Consider the following 27,219-nt stretch of genomic DNA (forward strand, 5'->3'; position numbering starts at 1 on the left):
TACATTGTAGATACATTTGTGTATTTAAGGAAAGCCAATTCTTACTATCTAAGGAATCGATAACGAGCTAGCAAGAAAACACAGCGTAGTCTTGCTAGCAATGGAATGGCAATGGGTTACAGCTCCACTGTCTTCGTGCGTTCCACTACTGCCTAGCTAAAGTTCTAGCTAGTCAACTAACTAGTCATTGCCTTATCTGTGTCCACGCGCTAAGGTTGTAGGCTGTTTAGAAGAAGATGTAGAAACAACAACACCTCCATCCAGTTTGTCCAGCCATCTTGCAAGGCTTAAACATACTGCAAATAAAGCTGAAAATCATACAATTAAGAATTCAAAAAATCATTTCAATTCCACACAAAGTCAAAAATCTCACTACTCACCACTTTTAAAAACTTGTAAGCATAATTCCAGCAAACAGCTAGCAGAAACAGCAGCATGTGTTTTTGAAATTTTTTTCAATTCTTTTTTATTTTTTTACAGTTATTGCCAGTAATAATTTGCTTTCGAACTTAACTAATATTTCAACAATGATTCTTTTTTTCCTGTATTATAACGGATGCGCAATATTTTAAATTTAATATAATTTCAATATTCTTAATAATATCGATTATATTTTACAATTTTTTGCATTTAAATGCGTATGTATAGTTGTGTAAGTCTATTTTGGTATACAATTTACAAAAATCATATTTTTCGTTTAATTTTTGTACTCAATTTTGTTTCTAGCCCAGCCGTTTCAGTCCAAATTCTATCAAAAAATTTCAATTTTATTATTTAAATACAATTTTTATATAAATATTAATATATTAATAATATTTGTATCGCTTTTTAAGGCTAGATAATGGAATGGTTGTCATTAAATAATAAACATTTAATAATTTGTGTGATGTTTTAGAGAAACAAATTTTCTGCGTTTAATTCTGAAATGGAAATTTTATATACGAAACGGAATAAAATTATTTTGTGTGCTAGTTTGCATACTTTTTTTTAATAATTTAATCAAATTTGGAAAACATTTTGGAAAATATGAGAAAAACTACACGAACTTGTTGTTAAAATAGTATGCTATCAAATATTCACAACAAAAGTTTCAGATCCACTATTAATTTTTGATCATAAAATTAAGCGATGTTTTCTCCATGTCTGATCAGGTGTCATCTGTCAATTAAGTTCTGGTTCTTTATCGAAGGAAGGAGTCTTGATTAAGTTTACCAGAATTTAACTGATAGATGACTGCTAAGAAAAAACAGATGGGCAGACAGAGAAAACGGTCCTAAATATATTAAAAACTGCTGGCTGAAAAGCAATTCTTTAAGCATTCTTACATCGATATAACACCATTCATCGCATAATAATCGTTTTTAATACGATTTTTTAGTACTAACATAGGATTCGATACTAAAAATGTAAGTCCATATATTTAAAAATCAATTGTTAAAAAATAAAACACAAAACTGTTCAAAAACATAAATAAATTGTAATTAATGTATTTTGCGGTAACAACTCATGTCGGACAAAATATCGTTTCATTTTTACGATTATTTATCACTAGTTATTCGCAAACATATTGAAACTGACTGCTTAAGAGCAAGTTAAGACACTCTCAACACCATTGAACGCAAATAGTCGATTTTTGTTATCGATTTGTTTGTACAAGATACATTTCCATATAAAAAATGCATATCGTATATACAAAAATCGTATTTTTCAGTATAAACGGCTGTACAAAAATAGAAAACGCAGCTCTTTAAAGCGCTCTCGATAACTATAACGTCTTTGAACGCAATTAATCGGTTTTTGTCATCGATTTTTTTTTTATAAAATATATTTCTATCCATATTTTCAATGGACCGCCGTAGCCGTTTTAAAAATATCAAATTAAAAATAAAAATTGTCAATACATATCGCCCTGTTCGCTTTATTTTTCATTATCATCAAGCTTGCGATACCTAGTCACATTGGATAATAATCGCTAACACTTTCAGTCATACCCAATTTATCTAAAAAGGTTTATTAAAGTCAGTCAAGGTAAAAGCTTATGTTTTTCTTCTTCAGACTATCTTTAACACTTTAAATCTCTAAAAGGATTACAATTAATTCTTACGAGATACGCAAAAACACCAGCATAAGCTTCCCCCTAATTTACGCAGCCCTTTCCTTAATCCTGCCGTGTTATGGGTTTTTGGGTTAAACGTCGCCTTAGTCAGAGACTATCCATAGATAAGGAAAAAGCACTAATGTGTTGCTCCAAAACAGATTGTCTTTAAGATAGGCTAATATACCCAGAACATATGTATAATAATACAGCTGTGTAATGGGTTTAATGGGTGAACACTTTCTTAAATATCACTTTAGTGACAGATATTACATAGACAAAGAAGCAAGTATATACACTTTCAAAGGCTAATTTTATTTATAGACCTTTGAACAATAGAAGGACATATACTGCTACATTCTTGAAAGAATTCCTTTCATAACTGACTATTTGAAGGAGGAACGCTTTAGAAAGTGAAATTTTTAATTGCAGATTTTAACTCTGATTGTTCGAGGAATGCTTCTGAAATCGATACTCAAGTACTGCCTGCAACAGTATGTATTTGGATGAATGCTTTCTTAATCGGTATTTTCACTCGAATTGAACATTGCTTATACAAGGATGCATCTTACTGAAAATAGAGGTCAACAATCAGTAATTTTTAGCCTCAAAGAGCACAACGAAATACTCGAGACGGCTTCTATAGCCATTTTATTCAGTATTTTTTGAAGGTCACCTGCAATTGTTGGATGTTTCTGTGCATATTTTATTTCTAGGCGCAACATTCAAATACGTTCGAATAAAGCGTTCCGTTGGTATCCCTTTTGTAGAAAATAAAATCAAAGGGAAAGGGATTAAACGTTGAGATTCGCCCAAAGTAAGGCATAAACGAAGCCAGAGGTTATTTGTTACCTGACACGTGTAATCTTTGAGAAGGATCTTCATATATGTTAAGTAAGAACTCAGAAGAGTAATCTCTTAAATGTCATTCAAAATATCAATTCCAAACTAAAATGTGAGCATTGTAAATACAATAGAGCAAGCAACAAGCGAAATGAGATTTTTAACCTAAGAATTTTCTTGACAAATATTTTTCAAGAATGCTTGTTTGAGTGGTTGTTTTCTTGATGGTATACGAAAATAGATTAAATAATTATACATGACTTCAATGTAATAATAATGATATACAAATACAATTTTGAAAAAATATTGCATACTTTTAGGCATTCAAAATTCGCACTGAAATATATATAAATTTTTCTCAGTGCAATTTTTATTATTTATAGTTAATGTTGGATAAATGATGTATCTTAATATATTATGCACATAACTGAGTGTTGCCTCACTTAAATAGATTCGTTGATTTTACCAATTTTCAAATTTAAGTACCAACATACATTTTGTTACTAGAAACTCGTTTCCGAAAAATATTTATGAAAGTTTTCAAGAAGAAGTGATCGGTTTTGTAAAGACATGGGTACTTAATTTGGCTCTTAGAGGATATTGGCCTCTAAACCCAATTTCTCAATGTCATTACCTAAGAAATTAACCACTCCCCCGACAGTCGGGTCTACGTAAGTGGAACGGAACCGGATTTTTATACCACTAAGGACTGAGAACTCAGAAATATTTGTTTGCCGCTATAACAACAACAAGAGCTAAAAAGCTTTCAGATCCTGCTTATAACTTACAAAGCTATTGTTCGATCTTTAACAAATCAATGCGCCACAATGATAGTGCTTTTTTTCTTTTTTTCTAGCGTCGAAACTTCACGTTCATGTCAATGCAGAAACGGATCCAGTACCGAGGAGACCAACTATAACTGGACTGATAGAGGTGAGCCGTAGATTAATCAAATGAATGGGGAGATTCAGAATATATTAACTGTTCTCAAAGAATAGTCGCATCTTCATAACCGGAGCGGACCCGAATTCATATTCGGCTAGGATCTTTTCAACGCATTCCTCAAATCTCTAACAATTACAGATCAAAATCGACTAATGATCTCACTGTCTTTCCATACAATATGGATAAATTTTAGAGTAAGTCCCAGACCAACAAAATCGAGCTGCAAGATTGAAACGAGCGTCAAAACATGAAACAATTTGTCATATGCCCTCTACCTATGAGCCATCTTCGAGCCAAAGCGATTTGAACTTAATAGTGTTAAATTTTTGGAACAAGATTGTTGGTGTTAGAGGCTGATTGTAAATGATATGCTAATTTCTGGCACAATAACAGCAATAAAGTCAAACTTTGCTATTCAGGGTTAGAAAGTCGAAAAACTAAGTCGTTTCGTCCGAATAAACGCTTTGAATGCTAAGAGTAAGAGCTAATCGCAAACGTTTCTAGAACAGACGGTATCTCGAATAATTGAACAACATATGACTTGAATAGTTTTAACATAGAATCCAATTTTCAGACATACCTAGCATCATGTCATGCAAAACCAGGCCGAATTTCCAGTAACAAATATGCTAATAATCTTTAAGTGATCGCCAAGACTTTAACCTAACCCCATTGGACTACAGCAACGAGGTGGATCGGTAAAATAATTATTACAATTTAAAACAATACACAAATACTTGGCGCTTACAAATAAAAAATTTAAATGAAACTAAGTAATGTCATTTACCACCGTATCCAGCCGACGACGCGGCAGCAGCGTTCGGCATAAACGACGACTCGTCCATGGATTGAGCGACAGCCGACGCTTGATGATGGTAGTCAACTGTTAAGGCTGTCTGGTGCTGCGTAAGCTGATTATGCATTTGCGAGTGTTGTTGTTGTTGCTGCTGCTGCTGCTGACGGTGATGATTAGCGTAATGCATTTGTAAGCCTTCGGTTTTTTGTGCCAAATGATAATTAGCGCTCAAATGCATTGTTGTAACATTTTGTTGCTGTTGTTGTTGTTGTTGTTGCGTATTGTGCAGCGATTGTAGGGCTTCGTTGGCAGGGTTATCAACCTTTGCACCCGTCGTGCTGTTAACACTACTCAAAGCTGGCGAGAGTGCAGTCGGCGTTGTCGGTGCCGATTGTGAGCCATTTGTGAGGTTGGCGGCGCGTTGCGATAATTTCGGTATTTGAAATTTACTATTGAAGCCCTTCATGAAACCCTCCATGTTGGCCGCCATTGCCGGTGAAGCATATTGTAGTATTTTCAGCATGTCCGCTTGGTGGTCCAAGCGTGTGGCAGGTGCAGAAGTTGCGGTTGCATTAGCGTTCGCGTTTGCGGTCGACGTTGACGACGACGAAGCGGATTTCTTGGTGGACTTACGTGCTGTAGCGCCACTAGCGGCCAGGTCGCCAAATGAATTTGTGCTGTAGCTTTTGGTCAGGCCACCAGTGGGATTGGTTGATTTTGTTGACAAGCTTCCCGATGAGTTTGACTTTTGAAAGGGATGTTTAGATATGGAACCCTTCTTGGACGGTGACTTGGCTGACGCTAACTTCTTAGAGGCCGGTCCACTGCTAACACCTGGCTTGAGCCCCGTATGTTGTTTTTTAGTTGAACCGCTACCCGTTTTTAAACCCTTCCCAGCTGTTGTGATGGTGTTGGTTGCAGTAGCCGTGTTAGCACTGCTGTTACTGTTGGCGTTGTTGTTACTAATACTGGATTTGCCAGCTCCGCACGTCTTGTTGATGGTCAGCTTCAAGCCCTCCTGGCTCGGTTTCACCATATATTCGGTTGAGTTGAATTGCTGTGTTGGCTCGGCACGTCCACCGCTCTTCGACTCACTGCTGCCAATGTCCGGCGGTGAGTGTTGGAGCGGCGCCGACACTGGCGCTCCCGGCAGCGCTGGCGTTGCTGTTGCTGTTGTTGACGCGACTGACATCGTTGACGCCGTCGAACTAACCTGACAAAAGAATTTCGTATCATAGAGAGTGTGTGTGTGGATAAATTACACGCGGAAAACGTAAAAATGAAGAAATAATTATAATGGGTGTGAATGGGGAGAAGATGGTGTATATGGGCGAATTTGGGATTGAGTAAATGTTTGATGAGGAAAAAAAATTGAGAAAAGTGTTGGAAAAAAATTATGGTGCATATAAAAATAAAACAGTAGTAAGCAAGAGTGTATGAAAATAGAGAGAGAGGGAGAAAGAGTGAAGTATAAATTGTTAGTAAATATCGTTAAAAAATATCATTAAGTTTTGTGTTATAATATATTATATTAATGTGTACAATTACTTCAAAATCAACAATTAAATTAATTTTAAAATGCTCACCACCGAAAAATATATACTTTCATAAAAATAATTAACTCTAACTTCCTAAAATTATTTATTTAAATGTATAAACAGTATTTATCCAGTTGTTTAGCAGCCAGATTTCAATTACGCATTTGATAAGCTTGTTGAGAATTATAGAACGTCTATTGGTGGTTTGAATGAATACTTATTATTATTATTCCCCGAACAGGATGCATTAAGTTTGTCACTAACGAAACGTCGGAGACCCTTTACAATATAAATAAACAAGTTCAGCGTGACGAGCTGAGTCGATTTAGGCATGTATGTGCATCTGTCTGTCTGTTTGTATATATCCGAACTAGTCTCTTAGTTTCTTGCATAAAAATCTTTTTATTTGACGATATATCTTTACAAATATATTGTTGGGATTGGACCACTAAAGCATACGACTACCATAAAAACTCCCATTATATGAGCTTCTGTTGGCTATTCTTTACTTCACAAATTTAAAGAAAATCAAGTCGAAGCAAATAAAAATTCAAATTTTTAGTAAAAAAAATCAACAATTTTCATTAAAAAAATCTGTACCTAACCTCAAAATTCAAAATCAAAAGTAATACTTCATGTAACTGAAAGTAAATGCAAATTAAAGTTAGCTTATTTTGCATAGTGGCAGTTTTTTCGGCTTTGAATTTATATTTCTAGTTTCTCATTTAATTTATTTTATTTTTATTTAATTTTAACCACACCTTTTATAGAAATATATACATATTTTACTACGCGAGCATGCATTTTAATCAAAAAATTAACCAAGATTAACTTAAAAATTAGCCGGAATCATTTCGAAATCGCAAATTTAAAACTAAAGTAATAAATAAAATTAAATAAGACAAACTACAAGTGTTAGCATGTTTATACTTTTTATTTATTTTACTATTATTATTATTATTATTTAATTTAAAAAACTAGAATACAAAGATTTGAAATTTTTAAATAAGAAAATACATACAGTTAGCAAGAAGAAAGTTAAAAAAAACATTATTTTCTGTGCAAAAATGTAATTGAAATACATTAAAAGCTTTATTTTTAGAAAAAATGTATCGTCTGTCCTACAATGTCAAGCGCCTAACGGTATTTAAAGTTATTTTTGACAAGTGTTGCATATTTCGTTAAATAAATTTAGCATGAACACGTTAGCTTGTTTGTTAATTCAAATTTTTCACGCCTTGCTTGGTTCACTTTTCTTTTTTGAACTTTACAAGCTTTGAAACAACCTTTAACACTTTGGAAAATAATTTAAACCACTCGGAGCAGCAAATGAACCTATAAACTAGACTTAAACGCTATGAAAAATAATAAAAATTAAAAAAAAAAAATTATATAAAAATAAAAACTTTTCAAAGAGATGTGTATTTGCGAGTTGTGTCTACTGAAAATTGTATGAACTTACCGCGCCACTCACCACTTTGCGCATAGCTGCCACTTGTGATGCTGCAACAGCCGCCGCATTCATATCCATGCCAGCCGGCGCACCGTTTCCACTCAATAGCTGGCCAACACCGCCACTAACACCACCAGCGCCACCGCCACTCATATTGTTCACGCCACTATAGCCACCAGCGGAGGTATTCAATGCTGTTGGTGCCGCTAAATGATTGATAGACTTTATTTGTTGCATGCCACCAACCACACCTACACCCATAGCTGCTTTCACTGCATTAGCAGCCGCAACACCGGCCGCCGCATTGCCAACTAAACTGCTTGCGGCACCACAACCGCCTTTATCGCCTTTCGGACTTAGACTGGTCGCTGTGGCACTCTTCAGTGTCGACATACTCGGCTTACCCGAAGACCCATGCTTTGGCGAATGCGTGCCGAACGGTGACTTCGGACTGTTGGAGGCGGTATTCGAATGCTTCGGACTGCTATAGACGGGCGAATGTTTCGGGCTGGGACGTGTCGAAAGCAGCGCAGCATTGCCGGCCACGCCAGTGTTAGCGCCGCTTAGCATGCTGCTACCGCTGCCACCTTTTGGTGAGGAGGAAGGTGATGAGAATTTGCGCGCCGCCACTGTGGCGGCGGTCTCGTTCGTGGCAGCAGGTGAATTTTGACGCGAATACACTTTTTCCGGTGGACCCATGGGTGAATCATCGCGCTTCTTTTTACGTTTCTTCTCCTTTTGCGTATCATTGGTTGAGGCTACGTCCAATGGACGCTTGCCGCTCACCGTAGACATATTCGGGCCGGTATTTAAACCGGCACTGCCCACAGCTGTGCCGCCGCTCGGTTTTTTATCTTTATTGGTGTTAATACTCGTATTGGTCACAGCGTTAATGGGCGTTATAGTGATGGTGGATGAGGTGTTGACGCCGGTTTGCGGAACATTCGTGCCGCCGGGCAATGTGATTGAAGCGCCGCTTGCATTGGCGCCATTTGCTGCGGTCAATGGTATAATTTCTATGCCGACGGAGCGTTTCACATCTACGCCTTGTTGTTGTGTGGCGCCTCTACTATTACTATCCGGTGAAATTGGTGTTATGCTGACGCAATTCTTCAAATTTGTTTTATCCATCCAAATGTTCTTGTACTTATCAGCTATTTCGATTTCCGTTTGATTGCCAACGGTATTTTGATCATGTGGTGATGCGGTTTGTTGTAGTTGTTGCTGTTGCTGTTGCTGCTGCGTTTGCTGTAGCTGATGTGCGCTGCCCAAAGAGCTGCTTTCAGCAGCAGCATGGAAAGCTAAATTATTTTGCATTTGACTCTTTGGGCTATCATGAAAATCCTCCTGCTTCACTTCGTTTTTATATTGCAGAAACCCTGCAATACCGGCAGCACTATTGCAAGCTGCATTCATACCAACGCCACCAACACCACCACCCATTGTCGTCGTTGCAGAAGCCATATTGGACATTTGTTGTTGTTGCCGTGTATTTGGTTCCATTTTAACGCCACTGCCACGCATGCCGGCACTACCGCCAACACCACCACCCGAATCATTAGGTCCCATGACCATGCTAAAATTTCCATAACCAGCATTGCCAGTGCTGCCGCAAGGGCCCGTGCCACCTAAACCACCCATGCCGCCGCCAACACCACCACCGATACTACGCTGAAACATACTCATCGTTTCTTGATCCCAAAACTTGAGTAACGCACGTATGGTCACCGGTATGGATAAACACTTCTCCACAACTTTTGTAAGCTTCAACGACAGCAGATCGTAGTTGTGTGTTAGCGAGTAGAGTGCACACTTTACATTGCCGTCACGTAAATCGAACTCAAGAGTTGCCATTGTTTCCTCGAAGGTATGTTGCAGTGAAACACTGATTTGTTGAAAGGAAATGGCATTGACTTCGAGTATGGTGGTGGATTCCATATCTGAAATGAGCGAATTATAATTATTGTCGGTCGACTAGTAGTTGTAATATTTAAAGCAATAACTTACCATTACCCATTTTGGACTGTGTACGCACACAACTAGCCAAAAGTGTGTAGAAAAGCGCCTGACGTTTTAGAAAATCTAAAATTTTCGGTACTTGCATAGGTTCCGTAAAAGGTATGGAGGAAACAAGGGTAGCCTAGTAAAAAATATAACAATTGATGGTATTAATTAAAAAAAAAAAAACATTACTTCAGTTGCACTGCAACAACATATTGTATAATACTCTTCACAAACAAAAAAGTAAGTAAACGATCAGTTTGTATGGTAGCTATATGTTATGGGAGACCAATATGAACAACTTGTACCATTGATGAAATAAGGTAATTAGTAATGAGCGAGCACTAATTCACTGGGAGGGTGTTAGTGAAGGTGTGAATGCGAATGGCGTTTAATGTCTGTCGAAAATTGGTCGATTCCGAAATTTGGTCGGTATATTGTTGTATGTCATCGACGTGTTGGAGGAATATTCTCCTGATGTTCCTACGAGGCGACAGGAAGCTCTTCAAGCAAATGCTTGCTTAGAGTGGAGGGTATTACGCTCCTTTACAAGTAGCCTGCGGGCCTCACCATGTAAGTTTTCAATGGGAGACATCAGAAGGTTTGTATCTTTGCCATCTGCATCCTACTGCATCCAGACGACCATATAGCGCCGACGTAATTTATAACCGACCGGAAGATTGCTTTGGTTTTGCCCCAGGTGCTACCAGTAGCCGACCTGAGGACTTGTTGCGGCTCTGTACTTTTGTGACAATCGTGATAGCGGAATGAAGGAGTTAAGCCATCAATTCCATTGCCCGACGTCATTGTCGTACAACCATCTGCGTATGAGGTTATGGAGATTACTTCGAGTGGTTGTGGGAGTTTCTAAATATAGTGATTAAACGGTAGTCGAAGTGTTTCGAAGGCTTTCGACAGTCCAAAACTACTAGGGCAGGTCTGTAGTTGTTGTTTTAACGGTTTCTCGGTCCCCGTAAGGATGGTAAGGGTTATCTGTGTTGTCGTCGACGTCATCTAACGGGAGGCCCAGGAAACGTGCTGTTTCGACGGGGTCGGACCAAAGGTAAAAGGGTGTTAGATGAGTAGGGTTGGCAGGACATGCAGAGAGGTGGTCAGTGTCATGCGGAGAATTGACTCGGATTTTATCCGACCAAGGGCTGTTTTTTCGGCGATCTTACTCCGTTAAAAAAAAACAATAAATGTCGTCGACGTAGTCAAGGAAAGACCTCTTGATGCTCCTCGGAGGAGGTTCCGCTCCAAGCAGGTGGCTGCAGGGGTGATTTCTACGAAAACATCCCAGCAGGAACTTCTTGGAGAGGAGTTCATTTGCTCATTAACTGGAAGCATAAGCGTCTCACAAGTACATAGGTATTCGATGGTAGACATCAAGAGGCATCCCGTCGTGATCCGGAGTGCAGTATTCAGACAAGTCTTGAATTTCCTCATCTGCGTACCCCTGCATCCAGGCGACCATATTGGTGCTCCGTAATTTAGGACCGATCGGCTGATTGCCTTGTTTGTTGCCAAAAACGTTTCTTTGTCTTTTCCCCATGTGCTGCCGGCTAGCGACTTGAGGATTGTGTTGCGGCTCTGTATTTTGGCGATAATCGCGTTCGTATTGGGAGTGAAGGAGCATAGGCTATCAAAAGTTACACCTAAAATCTTAGGGTTATTGACAGTCGGAATTTTGACACTATCGACTGCAATATTAAGTTCCAGTCTATACTCCTTCGTCCAGTTTGTAAAAATGGTCGCTGTGGATTTGGTTGGGGAAAGTGTGAGGTTCCGTGCAGTGAGGAAACGAGAAAGGTAGGAGAGGTAGTTGTTGTTTACTTTCGAACACATGCCATCGATTCCATTGCCCGACGTCAATATCGTGCAATCATCTGCATACGAGGTTATGGAAACCCCCTCTGGTGGCTGTGGGAGTTTCGAGATGTGGAAGTTAAACTGTAATGCGGAGAGGACACCACTCTGCGGAACCCCCAGTTTAATACTTCTCAGTTTAGATGTTTCCCCTCGAAATAGTACGGATGATTAACGACTACTCAGGTTGTTCATGATCCACTTCTTCAGTCTTCGAGGAAGGGTGGTTTTCTCAATGTCCTGCAGTAGCGTTGTGTGGTTGATTGTGTCAAAAGCTTTTGACAAGTCCAACGCTACGAGGATAGTTCTGTTGTTTTTGTTGCCGAGGATTGTTCTCTCACAGGGTGGTTTCTGGTTGAGGCCACGAACTATCTGAGCGTTTATGACGCTAAGTGCTGTGGTGGTGATGTGCACTTTTCGGAATCCATGCTGGTGGCTAGCTAGGCTCAGGTGGTGAGTGAAGGTCGGGAGTAGAAAGGCCTCAAATGTCTTCACTACTGGGGAGAGGAGAGTTATCGGACGATAGGACTCCCCTTTGTTGGCGGGTTTCCCAGAGTTCAGTAGTGGGACCACTCTTCTGACTTTCCATACATCGGGTATATCGGCGGATTTCCGCTATTCGTCCAGCCGGGATGACGCGAGCGGTAGCTGCTGCGATCATCTTGGAATCGACGTTAACCGACGTATACGTCCGTAGGAATGGGTAGAGCGTTGAAGGTGCTCTCAGTAAATTCTGTGAAGCCGGCCCAATTAGCTTTGTTAAAGTTAACGAAGGTACGGTTGTCCACAGAAACGAGATCGGCAGGTTTCTCGATCAAGATAATTATGGGCAGATGGTCTAATGCGAGAGTTAGCATAGGTCGCCAAGTCAGAGTGGGAGCTATGTTGCCTGTTTGAGCTCCTAGAGACCGTGGAGGTCCTCTGTTGGCCACTCAAGGTGAGTGTTGGCGCGACGCGCGAACTATGTGCAGATTGCACAGCCGTAGAGGCTAGCGTCGCAGTATTGCGTAGGCAACATGAGGCCATTTAACTCGTAGTCCACTCCCTGTATTTGCATTGCATGTATTACACCTGACTAAGGTGGAGTTTGGATGAAGCCTTTTTTGGGCAAACGCAGCAGAAAAATTCCTCCGGGCCCGGGTTGGACTCAATGACAGCACGAGTCAGGAGGATACGGAACAACCCTACTGCAAGGCGTTGCTCCAATGACGACAAACACAAATTAACACTTACCGATCCAAACGGGGTTAGATCGCCGAAAAAACAGCCTTTGGTCGGATGAATCCGAGTGCGTAGAACCGGCTGTCGTGGGAATTGACTAGGGCAGTTCTCTCACAGGTCGATTGAGGCCATCAACTATCTGGGCGTTTATGACAATAGATACACGCCACAACCAGATCTTTACGGAATCCGTTCTGGTGTTTGGCTAGGCTCAGGTAGTGTGTTGAAGTCGGAAGCTTAACCTGGGAAAAGGAGAGAAAGACTCCCCTAAGCTTCACAGTTTTCAGTAGATGGAGTTAGATGCCTTTGATGGGTTGATGACGCTTAGAACCTCTCCATCGGTGAAACCAAGTAGTACGCAATCTTCTGGCATTTTGCGCAGCCGTCGGGTAACACATTTTTTCACCTTGTCCACCGAGGGATACAGGATAAGTTGTCGACTAAAGTACCTCGGGCACTTCCTCGGGTCCGAAGAGGCATGACTGTCGAATTGGATTTCGACAAGGCTATCGTCGCTCATGACTACAGTTTTACCCATTTCCTTTTCTTACGCTGATTTACCAGTTGTCGAATCTCTAAGTTGAGATCCCTTATTCCGGGACCACAGGGATCCACCTGACTTAAGGAATCGCGCTCATTTGCTAAGACTGTTGCTTCGGCTGACAATCACCAAGACAACCGATTCAATGATTGCGGAATTGATTCGGGTTTTATCCGGGCCGGGGCAGTCATTTCAACGATCTAACCCTCGTTGAATAGATAAGTAATACATATGTCTAAGTCGATTCATCTCGTCAGGTTGACCCAGTTTGGGATATAATGAAAATATTCATAATTTAATATATTATATTAACTAATAGCACCCACCTGCAACTGTTTATTCTCCGTGAAGAAGTAGCAATGCGTCTGATCCGGCAAATTCACAAAGAGACCTTTCTGTGAATTCTTCAACTGTTGCTCGGAAGCGGTTTGCACCACCAAATTCATAATCGACGATATGACAACGTCTTTTTTGTCTGGAGACTCCAAGCCGGTTGCGCTGTCAGATGCAACGCCGAGTGGTAAGCCCAAAGCTCTCAAGGTGGCATGACACACAGGTAGCGGTTTGTTTAGACGTAGCACAAATGTGGCGGGCAAGAGCATGGAGTTTTGCTGATTCAACGGAGCATACATTGGTATATCAATGCCGGTCTGTGGATCATTAGTTACGCTAACAATCGGTAATATTTGCAATTTATTCGCTGATGAAGCCTCCAAGTTCACTGTCACACTGAAACCAACATCTTTGCTTGTAATCAAATCGGTAGTGAGCGGTTGCATCGATTTGGTATCCAGTGATAGAAGATCATAAGGTGATACGAAATAGATGAGCTTCATTGGATGACCACCACGTCGTTTAAGCACTAAACCTACTGAAGATGCTTTGACCAATTGCTGCGAGTCTTTTGTGAAATTTTGCATTTGAAAGAGATTGTATAAATCGGTTTCCATTGCTTGTAAAGCAACAAAAGCCTTGGTTTTGACTTTGGGTTCTGCATTTAATTGATAGATGGAGGATAAACCCTCCAACTGTACAGTGAAATCGGCAAAGTCGCCCCGATTCAAACAATTTACCAATTCACTGCATGACTGCTGTTCAATTTTGCATTCATGATGCACTTTGACATCGGTAAGTGCGCCGTTTGCATCCAAAATTATTTCCAAAAAGAACATATCGGTTGAAATAAACAAACCCGATGTATCTTCCATGAACTTGAGGCCCAACTGACGCGATAGACTCTCAAGTCTTTCCACCAGCCCTTGGCGTGATGTTACTTTAATGCAATGTTGCATGCTGTCAAGGCATTTTTGCAAATTAGCTTTCTCAACTGCATCGAGCGCATAACGTTTCTCCAACATGGACATACGCATAGCCTTCGCAAGTTCAGGAAATGATTTGTGTTGATTGGAGCGCGTACGTATGCGTTCCATAAGTAGTTCGCGTTGCCATTGTTTATTTTTCTCTGCAGCGCTTGGTGCAGAGCTAAGCAACTGAGCAGCAGTTGTTGCTGAAAAAGATATTATATTGTAAGTATTCTTCCCAAAACAATATGGTGCTAAAGTGTTATGAATATTGAATACACTTTGATAGTGATATTATAGAAGAGTTTTTAACAAAACATCTGTATGCACATAATGCATATTATAACTTTATGCAAATAGAATATGTGAACTCAAATGAATAAAAAATAATAATTATATATAACACTCACTAGTTGTTCCGATCGCCGTCTTTGCTACAGTGGAATTCATCATATTATTTAAAGGGTTTTCAACGTGTAACAAATGCGGTGAATTTAACCAAGAATGGGGCTCCGCTAGGCAAGCCGCCGTCGATAAACTTCTCACACCAAACCACTTTACTTTTTTATTTCTTTAGTAACTCATATAGATTAAATTTTTAAGACATATATTTGGATTACAATTCAGTTTTTACAAATGCACAATATTAGTTTTTCTATAGTTACTATTTCAAAATTAAATAAGTCCTTTCTTTGCAAATTCGTTGCTTTCTTTACTGCCTAGTTTTAAAAAACACCAGAAATGTGTGAAAACAATCGATATTATCCGAATATTGGTAATTACCTGATAGAAGATATCGATAATAAACGTTTAGTGCAATCGTCATTTCATTGACGCCGCTGCAAGTTACGACTACTGAAACCGCAGTCCTTTAAAAGAATTAGCGCGTGACCTAATATGTACGCACGGTCTTTGGGTCTTTGGGGATGAACGGTTAGTGTTGTCAAAAGGACCTTAATAAACTCATAGCCACTCGTAAAGAAATGGGTAATTAACCGGTGAGATAACTTATAGATAGCACAAAAGAGTGAGAAATAAAAAAAAAAAACTTATAAATGAAGTAATGAAATTGAAGGATCTCCCACAATTGCACACCGAACCCTAATAGCAGAAAAAATATGTTACAAAACGCCTAGGCCTCACAATACTCCACAACTTTGTAAGAATTGTATAGTTACGAGGTCACTTTATGCAATTAAGGGGAAGGCAAGGTTTCAAATTTGTGTTCGATCAGATGGGAAACTTCTGGTTGAAAACAAACTTAATAGACAAAGAACTTGTTGGAGTAGTGGCATTGAACATCGTAAAGTAGGCATTGCGTTCGCTAAATGTGATATCGAATGGAATGAAAGAGAATATTAAATATAAAAATTGGGGAACGAAATACGGACAGACGAAAACAAGGTAGATTTAGCTGGAAGTGGGGCATCAGAAAATGTTGTATTTTAGCATAAATATTCCAATGCTTCTCCTTCACGAGATTCTTATTATAGTTTGTAGAAATTTTTTAGGCCAAGTTGACATAACTACTCGAAATTCTGGTGTGCATGTCATTCTCCAACTCCTTTTTACTCATAGGAATAATAAAGTGTATTAGTATTATTCAGGGACTCCATCAAATTAATACTCACCGATCCAAACGGGGTTAGATCGGTGTAACTTTCGACAGTCTATGCTCCTTCTCTCCGCATTCGACCGCGATTATCGCCAAAGTACAGAGCCGCAACAAAATCCTCAAGTCGCTAGCCGGCAGCACATGGGGAAAAGACAAAGAAACGTTGTTGGCAACATACAAGGCAATCGGCCGGCCGGTCCTCAATTACGCAGCGCCCATATGGTCGCCTGGATGCAGTGGCACGTAGATGAGGAAACTTCAGACCTGCCAGAATACTGCACTCCGGACCACTACAGGATGTCTCTTGATGTCTCCGATTGAACACCTCCATAGTGAGACGCGTATGCTCCCGGTTAAGGAGCATAACGAACTCCTCTCCAGGCAGTTCCTGCTGGGGTGCTTTCGCAGAAATCACCCCTGCAGCCATCTGCTTGGAGCGGAACCGCCTCTTAGGAGCATCAAGAGGTCATTCCTGGATTACGTCGACGACGTCGTACAGTACGCCGACCGGACTTCGGACGCAACTAACTTTCGACAGGTACTGACCGCCATTCACAGTGGAGCCATCAACACCTTCACCGACTCCCTTCCATGTGAATGGCGTTCTTGGAGTTAAACCACCACCCATCGCAGACGAAGAGCTCCAGCTGCCGCGAGAAACGCGTGTGACCCTTGCGCAACTTCGTTCTGGATACTGTAGCAGGTTAAACTCCTACTTATCCAGAATAGACCCTGACATACTCGATGTATGTCCTGCATGCAACGAGTCTCCGCATGACACTGACCACCTCTTTGCATGCCCCACAAACCCTACCCATCTAACACCCTCCTCCCTTTGGTCCGACCCCGTCGAAACAGCACGTTTCTTGGGCCTACCGTTAGATGACCTCGACGACAACTCAAATGATATTTACCATCCCAACGGGGATTGAATCTCCGTTAAAACAACAACAACAAGGGACTCCATCAAAACTTTTTCAATATTACTGGAGTTTCAGGTACTCGAGACTTGCTGAATTTCCTTTATGATTTTTATACTCTCGCAACAATGTTGCTAAGGAGAGTATTATAGTTTTGTTCACATAACGGTTGTTTGTAAGTCCTAAAACTAAAAGAGTCAGATATAGGGTTATATATACCAAAGTGATCAGGGTGACGAGTAGAGTCGAAATCCGGATGTCTGTCTGTCCGTCCGTCCGTCTGTCCGTCCGTCCGTGGAAGCTGCAGCTTGAGGAAAAATTGAGATATCATGATGAAACTTGGTACGCGTATTCCTTGGCTCCATAAGAAGGTTAAGTTCGAAGATGGGCAAAATCAGCCACTGCCACGCCCACAAAATGGCGGAAACCGAAAACCTATAAAAGTGTCATAACTAAATATAAATAAAGATATTAAAGTGAAATTTGGCACAAAGGATCGCATTAGGGAGGGCATATTTGGACGTAATTTTTTTGGAAAAGTGGGCGTGGCCCCGCCCCCTACTAAGTTTTTTGTACATATCTCGGAAACTACTATAGCTATGTCAACCAAACTCTACACAGTCGTTTTCTTCAGGCATTTCCATATACTGTTCAAAAATGGAAGAAATCGGATAATAACCACGCCCACCTCTCATACAAAGGTTATGTTGAAAATCACTAAAAGTGCGTTAACCGACTAACAAAAAACGTCAGAAACACTAAATTTTACGGAAGAAATTGCAGAATGAAGCTGCACCCAGGCTTTTTTTAAAAAATTGAAAATGGGCGTGGCCTCGCCCACTTATGGACCAAAAACCATATCTCAGGAACTACTATACCGATTTCAATGAAATTCGGTATATAATATTTTCTTAACACCCTGATAACATGTACGAAATATGGGTGAAATCGGTTCACAACCACGCCTTCTTCCAATATAACGCTATTTTGAATTCCATCTGATGCCTCTTCTGAATAATACGAGTATATACATTAGGAACCAATGATGATAGCGGAATAAAACTTTACAAAAATACGGTATTTGAAAAATATGTAAATGACGTATAATGAAATCTCGATTATCGCTTTATTGTGCGAGAGTATAAAATGTTCGGTGACACCCGAACTTAGCCCTTCCTTACTTGTTTCCTTTTGTAATTATTGAATAAATTAGAATTCACTGAATATATAGAATCTTAAATAACTATCTTAAACTTAACTCAAATATATTGACAAGGACGTGATAAACGTATTAACTATTTTTTGAACTGCCAAACGTTTAAATTTAGGCATAAATTACCACAAAATCCAAATCCAGCAAAGTCTCTGACATTGTCATTTTTGCTCTATTTTTAACACATTTGTGTACAAAAGAAAAACGTCAAAATTTGACGTTTCAAAATTAGACGTGTGGTTGTTTTTTTCCTTTCTGTACGAGTGTAATTTTTATTAGAGGCGAGTGTTTGCAAATTTTCCTTGGGACGATAAATAACGGATCGACTGGGATTTTATTCCAAAAAAACCTACGAAATAACTAAACATGGCCTCTTTAATATTGCTGCGTAATGGCCAGATAGCAAGTAAGTTTGATCATACACAGTCGCTCTAACAGGAGCACATAAATATTATGTAACTTTCATTTTGCATTAAAATGTATACAAAAATTTATATATTTTTTATTAAATATTTCCCATTTGATTACTTCAGAGCAACAGAGCAGCGCTGCATTGAGCGTACTCTTTGTGCGCCATGCTTCGAACTCCTCCGAAGGTCCTCGTCCACTAAAAAGCACCAATGTCAGCACCATGCGTCGTGGTACCGGCGGACGCAGCAGCTTTAATGGTATTGTTGCGACTATATTCGGTTGTACTGGCTTCGTAGGTCGCTATGTTTGCAACAAGCTTGGCAAAACTGGTACTCAAATGATAATGCCTTATCGTGGCGACCATGGAGAGGCTATTCGTCTTAAAGTGTGCGGCGATTTGGGTCAAGTGCTGTTCCAATTTTATGATTTAAGAGACGAAAAAGCGATACGCGATGCTGTGAAGTACTCAAATGTAGTTATCAACTTAGTTGGTCGTGAATTCGAGACTAAAAATTTTAAATTCAATGATGTGCATGTGGAAGGTGCACGTCGCATTGCTAGGTAAGCTAAAATTAAACTTAATTCAAAAGATTTACGATGTATTTTTTAATTTTTTTATAGAATCAGCAAAGAAGCTGGTGTAGAACGTTTGATTCACCTGTCTGCTTTGAACGCTAGTCCCGAACCAATGAGCTTTGTGCTTGAGGGTGGCAGCAACTTTTTGAAGAGCAAATACTACGGTGAATGTGCTGTTCGCGATGAATTCCCAGAGGCCACCATTATTAGGCCAGCTGACATTTATGGCTCTGAAGATCGTTTCCTACGATACTACGCCCACATTTGGCGTCGCCAGTTCCGTGCCATGCCACTCTGGTTTGCTGGCGAACGCACTGTAAAACAACCAGTTTTTGTGTCGGATGTTGCACAAGCGATTGTAAATTGCGCTAAGGATCCTGATACTGCTGGTCAGGTTTATCAAGCTGTTGGGTAGGTTTTGAGCAATGTTGAATTTACATAATTTCTAGTATGTTAAACACCCAACTCCCACCTTGCAGACCAAAACGTTACCAGTTGAGCGAATTAATTGACTGGTTCCACCGTGTAATGCGCAAAGATGAAAAATGGTGGGGATACCGTCGTTATGACATGCGTTGGGATCCAACCTTCCTATTGAAAGCCAAGTTCACTGAGCTTATCTGTCCTGGACAACCTATTGGTGAGCTACATATGGAACGTATCGAGCGCGAATGCATTACCGATGTTGTTCGGTCCGACATACCATGCTTGGAGGATTTGGGTGTACAATTGACCTCCATGGAAGAGCAAGTACCATGGGAATTACGACCATACCGTGCTGCACAATATTATGATGCCGAATTGGGAGAGTGGGAGGAACCGGCTCCACCAAAACCGATAGAACATCGGGAAGAACTACGTATGTTTGCATAAAACTACTATAATGGCAACAACGCTAACAACAACAGGCAACCAAACAATGAACAACACTCATCATATAAAAGTTGGTGGCGTTGGTGGCCAAACAGCGACTTGAAAAAGAAACATTTACACCTACGCGAATTGCTCTTCGTTGTACTTGTTGTGCGTTCTTTGTGGTATGGAGTTACATCTAGTGAATTTTGGTCGATTATGAATGGTGTAGAAGTTGATAATAAAAATTTAAAAAACAAATAAATGTAATTTGGTTAATGAACCGCTATTAAAAATTAAGACATTTGAGTTGTATTTTTATTTGGGCAAATAAGTTGTTATCGATTTGAAATATTTCCCCACGGAATATATTTCGAACAGTCGATGTACTTGTATAAACAACATAAAACTGTTGCTTGCATAAAAATTTAATATTCATGGAGGTATTTGTCCTTTTTTAATTATGAAAGTCAATAACTTATCGCAATTATTTATTATCTACTTTTGATATTATTCTTGCATTTAGTTTAATTTATCGATATATAGAAACACGGAGCAGTGAACATAGCCACTTCTTACCGGCTAACAGCTGTCAGTTGCAAACTAAAGCTGCCATATTAACGAAACGAAAATTTACCTTTCACACCTGAGCAGCTGATCAGTGCTCTCAAAGTTGTAGTTGGTTATGTTTGATCACTGCGATTATTTTTACTTTAAACGTGCCGTACGCCAATAAGAATTCGGTTGTAAAAACAAGTTTAAAAGCCGGTTGCTAAGTTTGATAATTTGTATCTGAATGTGTACATGTATGTGTACGGCAACTCCTTTGGTTGTAAACTGTGACATATAGAACCCGGAAAAAAGGCGAGGAAACATCAACGGTTTTTCTACATCGTGAGCCTTTCGTGTCGCTCTGCATTTGTATACACAATTGTTCGGTTTGGTGTGCATTTAACTTGTGAAATTTCTGGAAGTTCTGAAATAAATCCGCGGTTTATTTCTTAATACCATTCGTGTATATAAATTCTATTTTAAAGTGTGCGTAAAAATTTTAAATAATTACAAAGTAAATACTAGTGCTAAGTGCTAATTGTTTGATGCAGAAATATAAAAAAGCCATTTGATTATGAAATAGTCCGAAGTTTTGCATTCTACCAGTGCAGTATAGTGCATATAGATTTTTTGTGATGTTGATGTGTTGAATTAAGTTTTTTTCAATAAATGTTTAAGTGTCACACCCATTTCAGGAGTTAAAAGGAAAAGAAAAACAGCCTATCCGAAGTGTTTAGGAAAAATCGAAATCATACGAATTACAGAAGAGTGCTAAAACGACGCCCAAGAATAATTGCTGTCCACAGGAAGCTATTGCAAATTTCGCGTGTAGAGAGGTGAGAGCTTTGAAGCTACCGCCAATGTATGCATAAGTGCAGTGCAACAACAAATTTTATTACAACTATCCCTGCGCAAAAATTGCATGTAGCCATTGCAAGCTTGACACTAACAACAAAAAAACAGCAGTTATACTGTTGTGAGTGTCTGCAATAAATAGTCTTGTGCTATTTTTAGAATATCTGCGCTCTCTTGAGCCCATCGCAATTTTCATTAAATTGAACGGCAATTGTAAAAAAATAATTATTTTATTCGCGTTTTCAGTGTTACAACAACTAATCAGTTATCAGTACGTGTAACGTTATTGGATAACCCGTTGCTGAGCAGTGCTCACTCAAGAGTTAACCGGACTTTTAACGCGCATATACAATAGCAACTACAATAGTGGTTGCCCTTTTTAGCATATACCAAAAATTTATGCGCTCTACCGCAACGGCGGCGTCAAAGGTGTATAGCCGACGGAGTCGTTACAGTTATAGCAGCAGCAGCAGCTGAAGACAGGTGAAATCCAGCTACGCTTCAGAATGCTATTTGCAGCCTGCACCCATGCAGCGCCGAATCCGCTGCAGCATACTGCTCATGTCGCCAACAATTTGGGGCAACAGCAGTTGACGTCTCTGCAACAGCTGAAGGATCAACATGCGATGTCCTTATCGTCATCGTCGTCGTCTTCGGCTATGCAAACGCCGGCGCAAATGTCGCCACAACATCAAATTGCAGCAACAGGAAATTCAGCTGCAGCGGTAGCAGCGGCAGTGGCTGCGCGTGCCAATGAGGAGGCTAAAGGTGAGTGCGAAATATTATAAGTATATTGAGAAAGGAAAGAGATGAACTTGCAAATGCAGGCAGATGTACTAAATGTATGCGCTTATAAGAGTACCGTTTAGATTTATGTATAATTTTTCCGATATATTTTATTTTAGGGTTGAGTAATTTATTGCACATTTACATTTACATACATATGTATGTAATATATTATATTATTTGTTATATGTGTTACATGTGTAATGTATATACATTATTAATGTACATACATACATATAATTATACGGATAAAACATTTTTGAACGAAAGTGACAATGGTCTTTGATTTTAGCTTTTTAATTTACATACCCATTTCACACTTTGTTATGGACTTAATGACTGCTTGTATAATTTTCTCATCGCTTTCTGTTTGCGTGCACTTGCCGGTATTACCCGAGCGTGCTTTCAATTATTATGCAATCAACGAATGGCATACACAAATGTTTGTGCGAGAACGAATCTTGCATATTTTGTTTGCACCCTACAGTGAGAATGTTATAAATTTGCGTAATATGTTGTTTGATATTTGCAGTGTACCATGACATCTTTACACTTGGAATGAGGCGATTATTTATAAAAAGCTTCTAGAGCTTTGTATGTTCTTCTATGCCTTCACCACTGTTGGGTCTAATGGCTAGTTAGTAATTGGCCGATTCTTTCCTATTTTTCTTCGCAAAACCAGTACTCTGTCCAATTGGGCTAATTCGCCAATTATATTATATATGTATATTTGTTGTATGTGTATAAAAATACCCACAGCGTGTTTACAAAAAGAAAAAACAGCTGTGTATAACTGACTGATAGCGTCACGCATTCTTGACAAAACGGATTTCTTTATACATATATACATATATTATATGCATATAATATATACCTAAGTATATAGTTCTTTTGGCATTCTAATTTTTGTTGTAGGTATTTAAAAAAAAATAACACATTTATATGCATTATATACAATAATATTTTCTTTTTAGTTGAACTAAATAAAATTTGGCAAAAAAATAGAAACTTCTGCTTCCCACACTTTTGGCGTGTGTAGCTATTTTTTAACAATCATGAATTTATTTCAAAGGCTGTTGACATCTGTTAAACGCAATGTCATCCTATAAAGTTTATTTTACGTACATACATACATATATAAACAATATATAGTTTAAGAACACATCAATTTATGTGTAACAGTTTTAATTAAACCTAATACCATGTTCAGACCGAAAGTTTAAAAGATTAGATTATATTTAAGCATTTCATAACCCAACAGTGTTCTCACTGCCGTTAGAAAGATCAAAAAACAGCTGTTATTGTCATTCAAGAATTCACATCGCTTAATATTTATCAAAAGAAAAGATTGTCATATAGTATTTTGAAATAAAAAGACGGCTTTTTTTAAATATTCTCCATATAATAGAAATAATGGATGCATTTTTTCATTTTTTAAGTCGATTTTCAGATGAAATTAGATTCATTGCTTTAAAAAAAATTTGTTTGTTTACATTTTTTCCCCTTTGTAGTGTCTAAATCAGCTGTGATAATGTAACAGATTTCCCGTGCTGACAAGTAGATTGCGCAAAATCAGAGTCGCACAGAGAGATTTAGCGTGGATCAGTTTCAAATCATTTCAATGAAGTGATTTGGAACTGTCATTTTTGTATGGCGAAATCTTGATAAATTTTTAAGATTAGTGGGATAATCCATTCAACAGCCGAAATCGTGTGATTAAGTGTCGGTCTGAACATGGTATAAAAGATTGATATACAAGTATTCAAATATACAATACAAGAATTTGGTTTCCAATATCAGTTTATTTCTTCGTAACTTAATGGAAAAGTGTATTTTAACAGTTAACTGACTCCTCACAACCTAGTAATACATATATTAAAAAAAATTTAACTCAAGCTAAGATTTTTTTCTGCGTCAACATATACCTTGAAGCCACTCATACAGATGCGTGCGACTAATTAACAACGACTTGTTCCTATAAATATTAAATGATGCTTTCTGTAAAATATTTAAGGGTTAAAATATAATTTTATTTTGAACTCTCTTTTATGAAAGTATGGTCAGATTTAACTGTAAATGTTTTTTTTTAAATCCCGTTATTCTGAAATAGTTGAGGTTTTTTATGCAATAGTGAGTATAATTGCAGTGCATGTAATTAGCAACGCGTGTTGAATTCTTAAGATTTCTTAGAAATTAGTTGCTTTCAGGTAACTAAACCTTTATATCTTTATTGAAATACGTTACTATTAAGAAATTAAATAGTTTTAGTGAATAAAACTGAGTAAGCACAAGTCTTGTGATAAGGACACTAGGGCTGTTATCGTACAGACATTGCAAAGACCCTAAACTTCTCCAAGCGGTTTGCATTTAATTAATGCAGTTAAGTATTTCAACAAGAATAAAATGACAAAACAAGTTCCAAGAAAAAAGAGGGGTCGGAAATATACTCTTCAGGAGGACGAGTTAATTATCCGCTTTATTCAAAAAAGGATCCCCTTAAGACGGCAAATCAAATTCGAGTTTCAATTTTTGGGGAAAAGCCAGATGCGCTATCCGTAGTTATCATAAAAAGATGATTACGCGAGGCAGGACTCTTTGGAAGAGTTTCAAGGAAGAAGCCATTACTATCTGAACTCAATCGAAGGAGCCGCTTAGAGTTTGCAAAGGAATACCGCCATTGGACAGTAAAAAAGTGGAGAAGAATATTATTTTTCGATGAAAGCAAGATAAATAGGATTCCTTCAGATGGAAAACCTATGTCCGCAGGCCTCGATCCAAGTAGTTGGAACCCAAATACACTAGGCTAACTTTAAAACATGGTGGCGGCTACATAACGACTTGGGGTGTCATTTCGTGGTGAGGTGTTGGGCCTATTTGTAAAATAAATGGGCGCATGGAAAAGTTCAAATACGTTTTAATCATGGACAACGTAATGTTACCATATCCTGATGACAATATGCGCGTGGTACAAAACAATGGTTTCATGGTAACAAAAAAATTAGCAAATTTACAACAACTAAATAAGCACAATTTATCTTTAAGGCATATAGTTAAACATTTTTTTGTCGGAAATTAAAATATCAACCAATTTGCATTGTACTAGCCTTGTTAATTAGTTGCACGCATCTGTATGTAGGTTTTAAGGACAAAACTATTAATTATAAGCTTAAAAAATTGGCTGACAATTGTGGTAAACAAATTGACCTAATTTTTGAATCAACGGTGCAAAATTATAATATTTTCACCATTTTCAACTGTTTGTATTTAGCTTTATCATAACTTATGTTACAATGCATACAGGGATGATAAATTCACCCAAGTGTCTATTTTCACTATTTCATTTTTTTTAATTAAAAAAATTATTTTATTATAACATTTCTTTTGTTCGAAAGAGATATTTTTTACAAAGATTTGGAAATTTTTCAAAGTAAAATGTTTAAAACACGGTCATTATGACGCCATTTCCGGCAGCCTCAGCTTGAACTGCAAAACTTCTAAATAAAAATACATTGTTTCTTTTCAAACGTTCTTACAAAAATAATTATAATTTGGGGAAAATATTTAGACGTTTTTGTTTTAATTGTTCTAATTGAACAAAAAATCCTTCATTCAAGACTTTGTAATTATATATCGAAGATCTGTGTAAAATTTCGAGAAGAACGCGTTCAACGGCCATGAATGTATCCTTCTTACAGGTGAAAAAATTTCACAGTTGAAATAGATTTTAACAAGTAAATGACGTAATCTACCAAAAATTGTAATCGCTTGAAGTATAACCGAAGCTATTTCCTGTTGTGCACATTTCTTTCCACCAGTGCATTTTTGGACCAGTGTGCCTTTGAATTGCGTCAATCGTAATTTCGCTTATACTACTTAAATGTATATAAAATTTATGCAGTGTGTAATATACATACATACATATGTATGTATATATATATATATATATATATATATATGAATGTACAAATTGATATAAATTTAAAATGTGCCTATTGTAATTAGTTTTACTGCGTCTCTAGCATTTGTGTGACATATTGCAAAATAAGCCGAGTGCAGGCGTGTGCAATATTATTGCATTTACAGACATTTATTTATTAGCTGCATATTTACATAAACAAATATGTACCATATAATACACAGTGCACATGTCTAGGCATTAATCAGTTGTTAGCTTGTCGATTTTGTATTGTCTACAATCTGTTCTATAGAGGATCAATTGGTTAATATATTAATTATGCAACTGCGATATAAGTATTTGCAAGTACGTATGTGTTAAAGTTTGTGCGATTGCATCGGATGTTGTTTTACTTACGATTGATGTTTTTTTTTCTTATATGCAACAGACAAAAATGTATATTTTACTTAATATACGACAGGTACTGTATAATGGCGGATCATTGCTTATATTAATATCTGGTTTATATGTACTTTAGGTGTATTAGAAATGTACTTTCCGAAGCCACTTGAATTCATCAACTTTCACCGCACAAACGTACCCACCCGGCCAATGTCGCCCAGATAATTCTCCGTATTTGGTGTGATCAGAAAAGCGTGCTGTATTGGGAGCTTCTAAAAAGTTAGAAAACATCGATGTTAAGGCTGTAGACAACAACTCTCTCATCGACTAGATACGAGACAACAACTTTCCATCATAACAACGGTCGTCCTCATTTTGCAAAATCGCTTAAAAAATATTTGGAAAATAGCGCCTGAGAAGTTTTGCCTCATACACCAGACCTTGCTCCTTCTGATTATCATTTGGTCCGGTCGATGTAGAACATCCCACTGGCATAAGAAAAAGATATGAAAAATTTGCTTGATACATTCTTGGCCGCCAAG

At 38.3% G+C, this 27,219-nt stretch overlaps 3 protein-coding genes across 7 annotated transcripts in view; 2 read left to right on the forward strand and 1 right to left on the reverse strand.

Moving 5' to 3' along the window:
• Positions 1 to 3,254: 3,254 nt before the first annotated feature.
• LOC120776601 (mediator of RNA polymerase II transcription subunit 1) lies at positions 3,255 to 15,310 on the reverse strand. 2 transcript variants are annotated; one of them, XM_040107387.1, is made up of 5 exons: positions 15,011 to 15,310; positions 13,626 to 14,806; positions 9,678 to 9,810; positions 7,692 to 9,610; positions 3,255 to 5,892 (listed from the first exon to the last, which is right to left on the reverse strand). In XM_040107387.1, the coding sequence occupies exons 1-5, from the start codon at positions 15,051 to 15,053 to the stop codon at positions 4,663 to 4,665; spliced, it is 4,506 nt and encodes a 1,501-aa protein (XP_039963321.1). In that variant the 5' UTR covers positions 15,054 to 15,310; the 3' UTR covers positions 3,255 to 4,662. The 2 variants fall into 2 exon arrangements, with proteins under 2 accessions (XP_039963321.1, XP_039963319.1); XM_040107385.1 differs by having other exon boundaries at positions 7,680 to 9,610.
• A 3,271-nt stretch (positions 15,311 to 18,581) lies between these two features.
• Positions 18,582 to 20,489, forward strand: LOC120778145 (NADH dehydrogenase [ubiquinone] 1 alpha subcomplex subunit 9, mitochondrial). Its single transcript, XM_040109869.1, has 4 exons — positions 18,582 to 18,754; positions 18,882 to 19,320; positions 19,381 to 19,746; positions 19,815 to 20,489. The coding sequence occupies exons 1-4, from the start codon at positions 18,715 to 18,717 to the stop codon at positions 20,206 to 20,208; spliced, it is 1,239 nt and encodes a 412-aa protein (XP_039965803.1). The 5' UTR covers positions 18,582 to 18,714; the 3' UTR covers positions 20,209 to 20,489.
• Positions 20,490 to 20,859: 370 nt separating this feature from the next.
• The window catches only part of LOC120776500, a 31,404-nt gene continuing 25,044 nt past the window's right edge, over positions 20,860 to 27,219 (forward strand). Inside the window, exons 1-3 of one of the 4 annotated variants that reach the window (XM_040107190.1) lie at positions 20,860 to 21,253; positions 21,435 to 21,575; positions 21,841 to 22,362. In XM_040107190.1, the coding sequence (XP_039963124.1) occupies positions 22,101 to 22,362 (262 nt within the window). In that variant the 5' untranslated portion in view covers positions 20,860 to 21,253; positions 21,435 to 21,575; positions 21,841 to 22,100. Of the gene's footprint in view, positions 21,254 to 21,273; positions 21,372 to 21,434; positions 21,576 to 21,840; positions 22,363 to 27,219 lie in introns of those variants that run through there. The other 3 variants (XM_040107191.1, XM_040107192.1, XM_040107193.1) reach the window with 3 other exon arrangements.

Source organism: Bactrocera tryoni, chromosome 5, assembly GCF_016617805.1.
Source record: "Bactrocera tryoni isolate S06 chromosome 5, CSIRO_BtryS06_freeze2, whole genome shotgun sequence".
Taxonomy (NCBI): Eukaryota; Metazoa; Arthropoda; class Insecta; order Diptera; family Tephritidae; genus Bactrocera; species Bactrocera tryoni.

Excerpts from the sequence above, each read along its gene's own strand:
- LOC120776601 (XM_040107385.1), bottom strand. The coding sequence starts at position 15,053 with ATGATGAATTCCACTGTAGCAAAGACGGCGATCGGAACAACTA. Across the intron at positions 9,811-13,625 it reads CGGAGAATAAACAGTTGCAG|GCTACCCTTGTTTCCTCCAT; the intron begins GTGGGTGCTATT and ends ATTTTTTACTAG. Across the intron at positions 9,611-9,677 it reads ACAGTCCAAAATGGGTAATG|ATATGGAATCCACCACCATA; the intron begins GTAAGTTATTGC and ends CGCTCATTTCAG.
- LOC120778145 (XM_040109869.1), top strand. The coding sequence starts at position 18,715 with ATGGCCTCTTTAATATTGCTGCGTAATGGCCAGATAGCAA. Across the intron at positions 18,755-18,881 it reads GCGTAATGGCCAGATAGCAA|AGCAACAGAGCAGCGCTGCA; the intron begins GTAAGTTTGATC and ends TGATTACTTCAG. Across the intron at positions 19,321-19,380 it reads GGTGCACGTCGCATTGCTAG|AATCAGCAAAGAAGCTGGTG; the intron begins GTAAGCTAAAAT and ends ATTTTTTTATAG.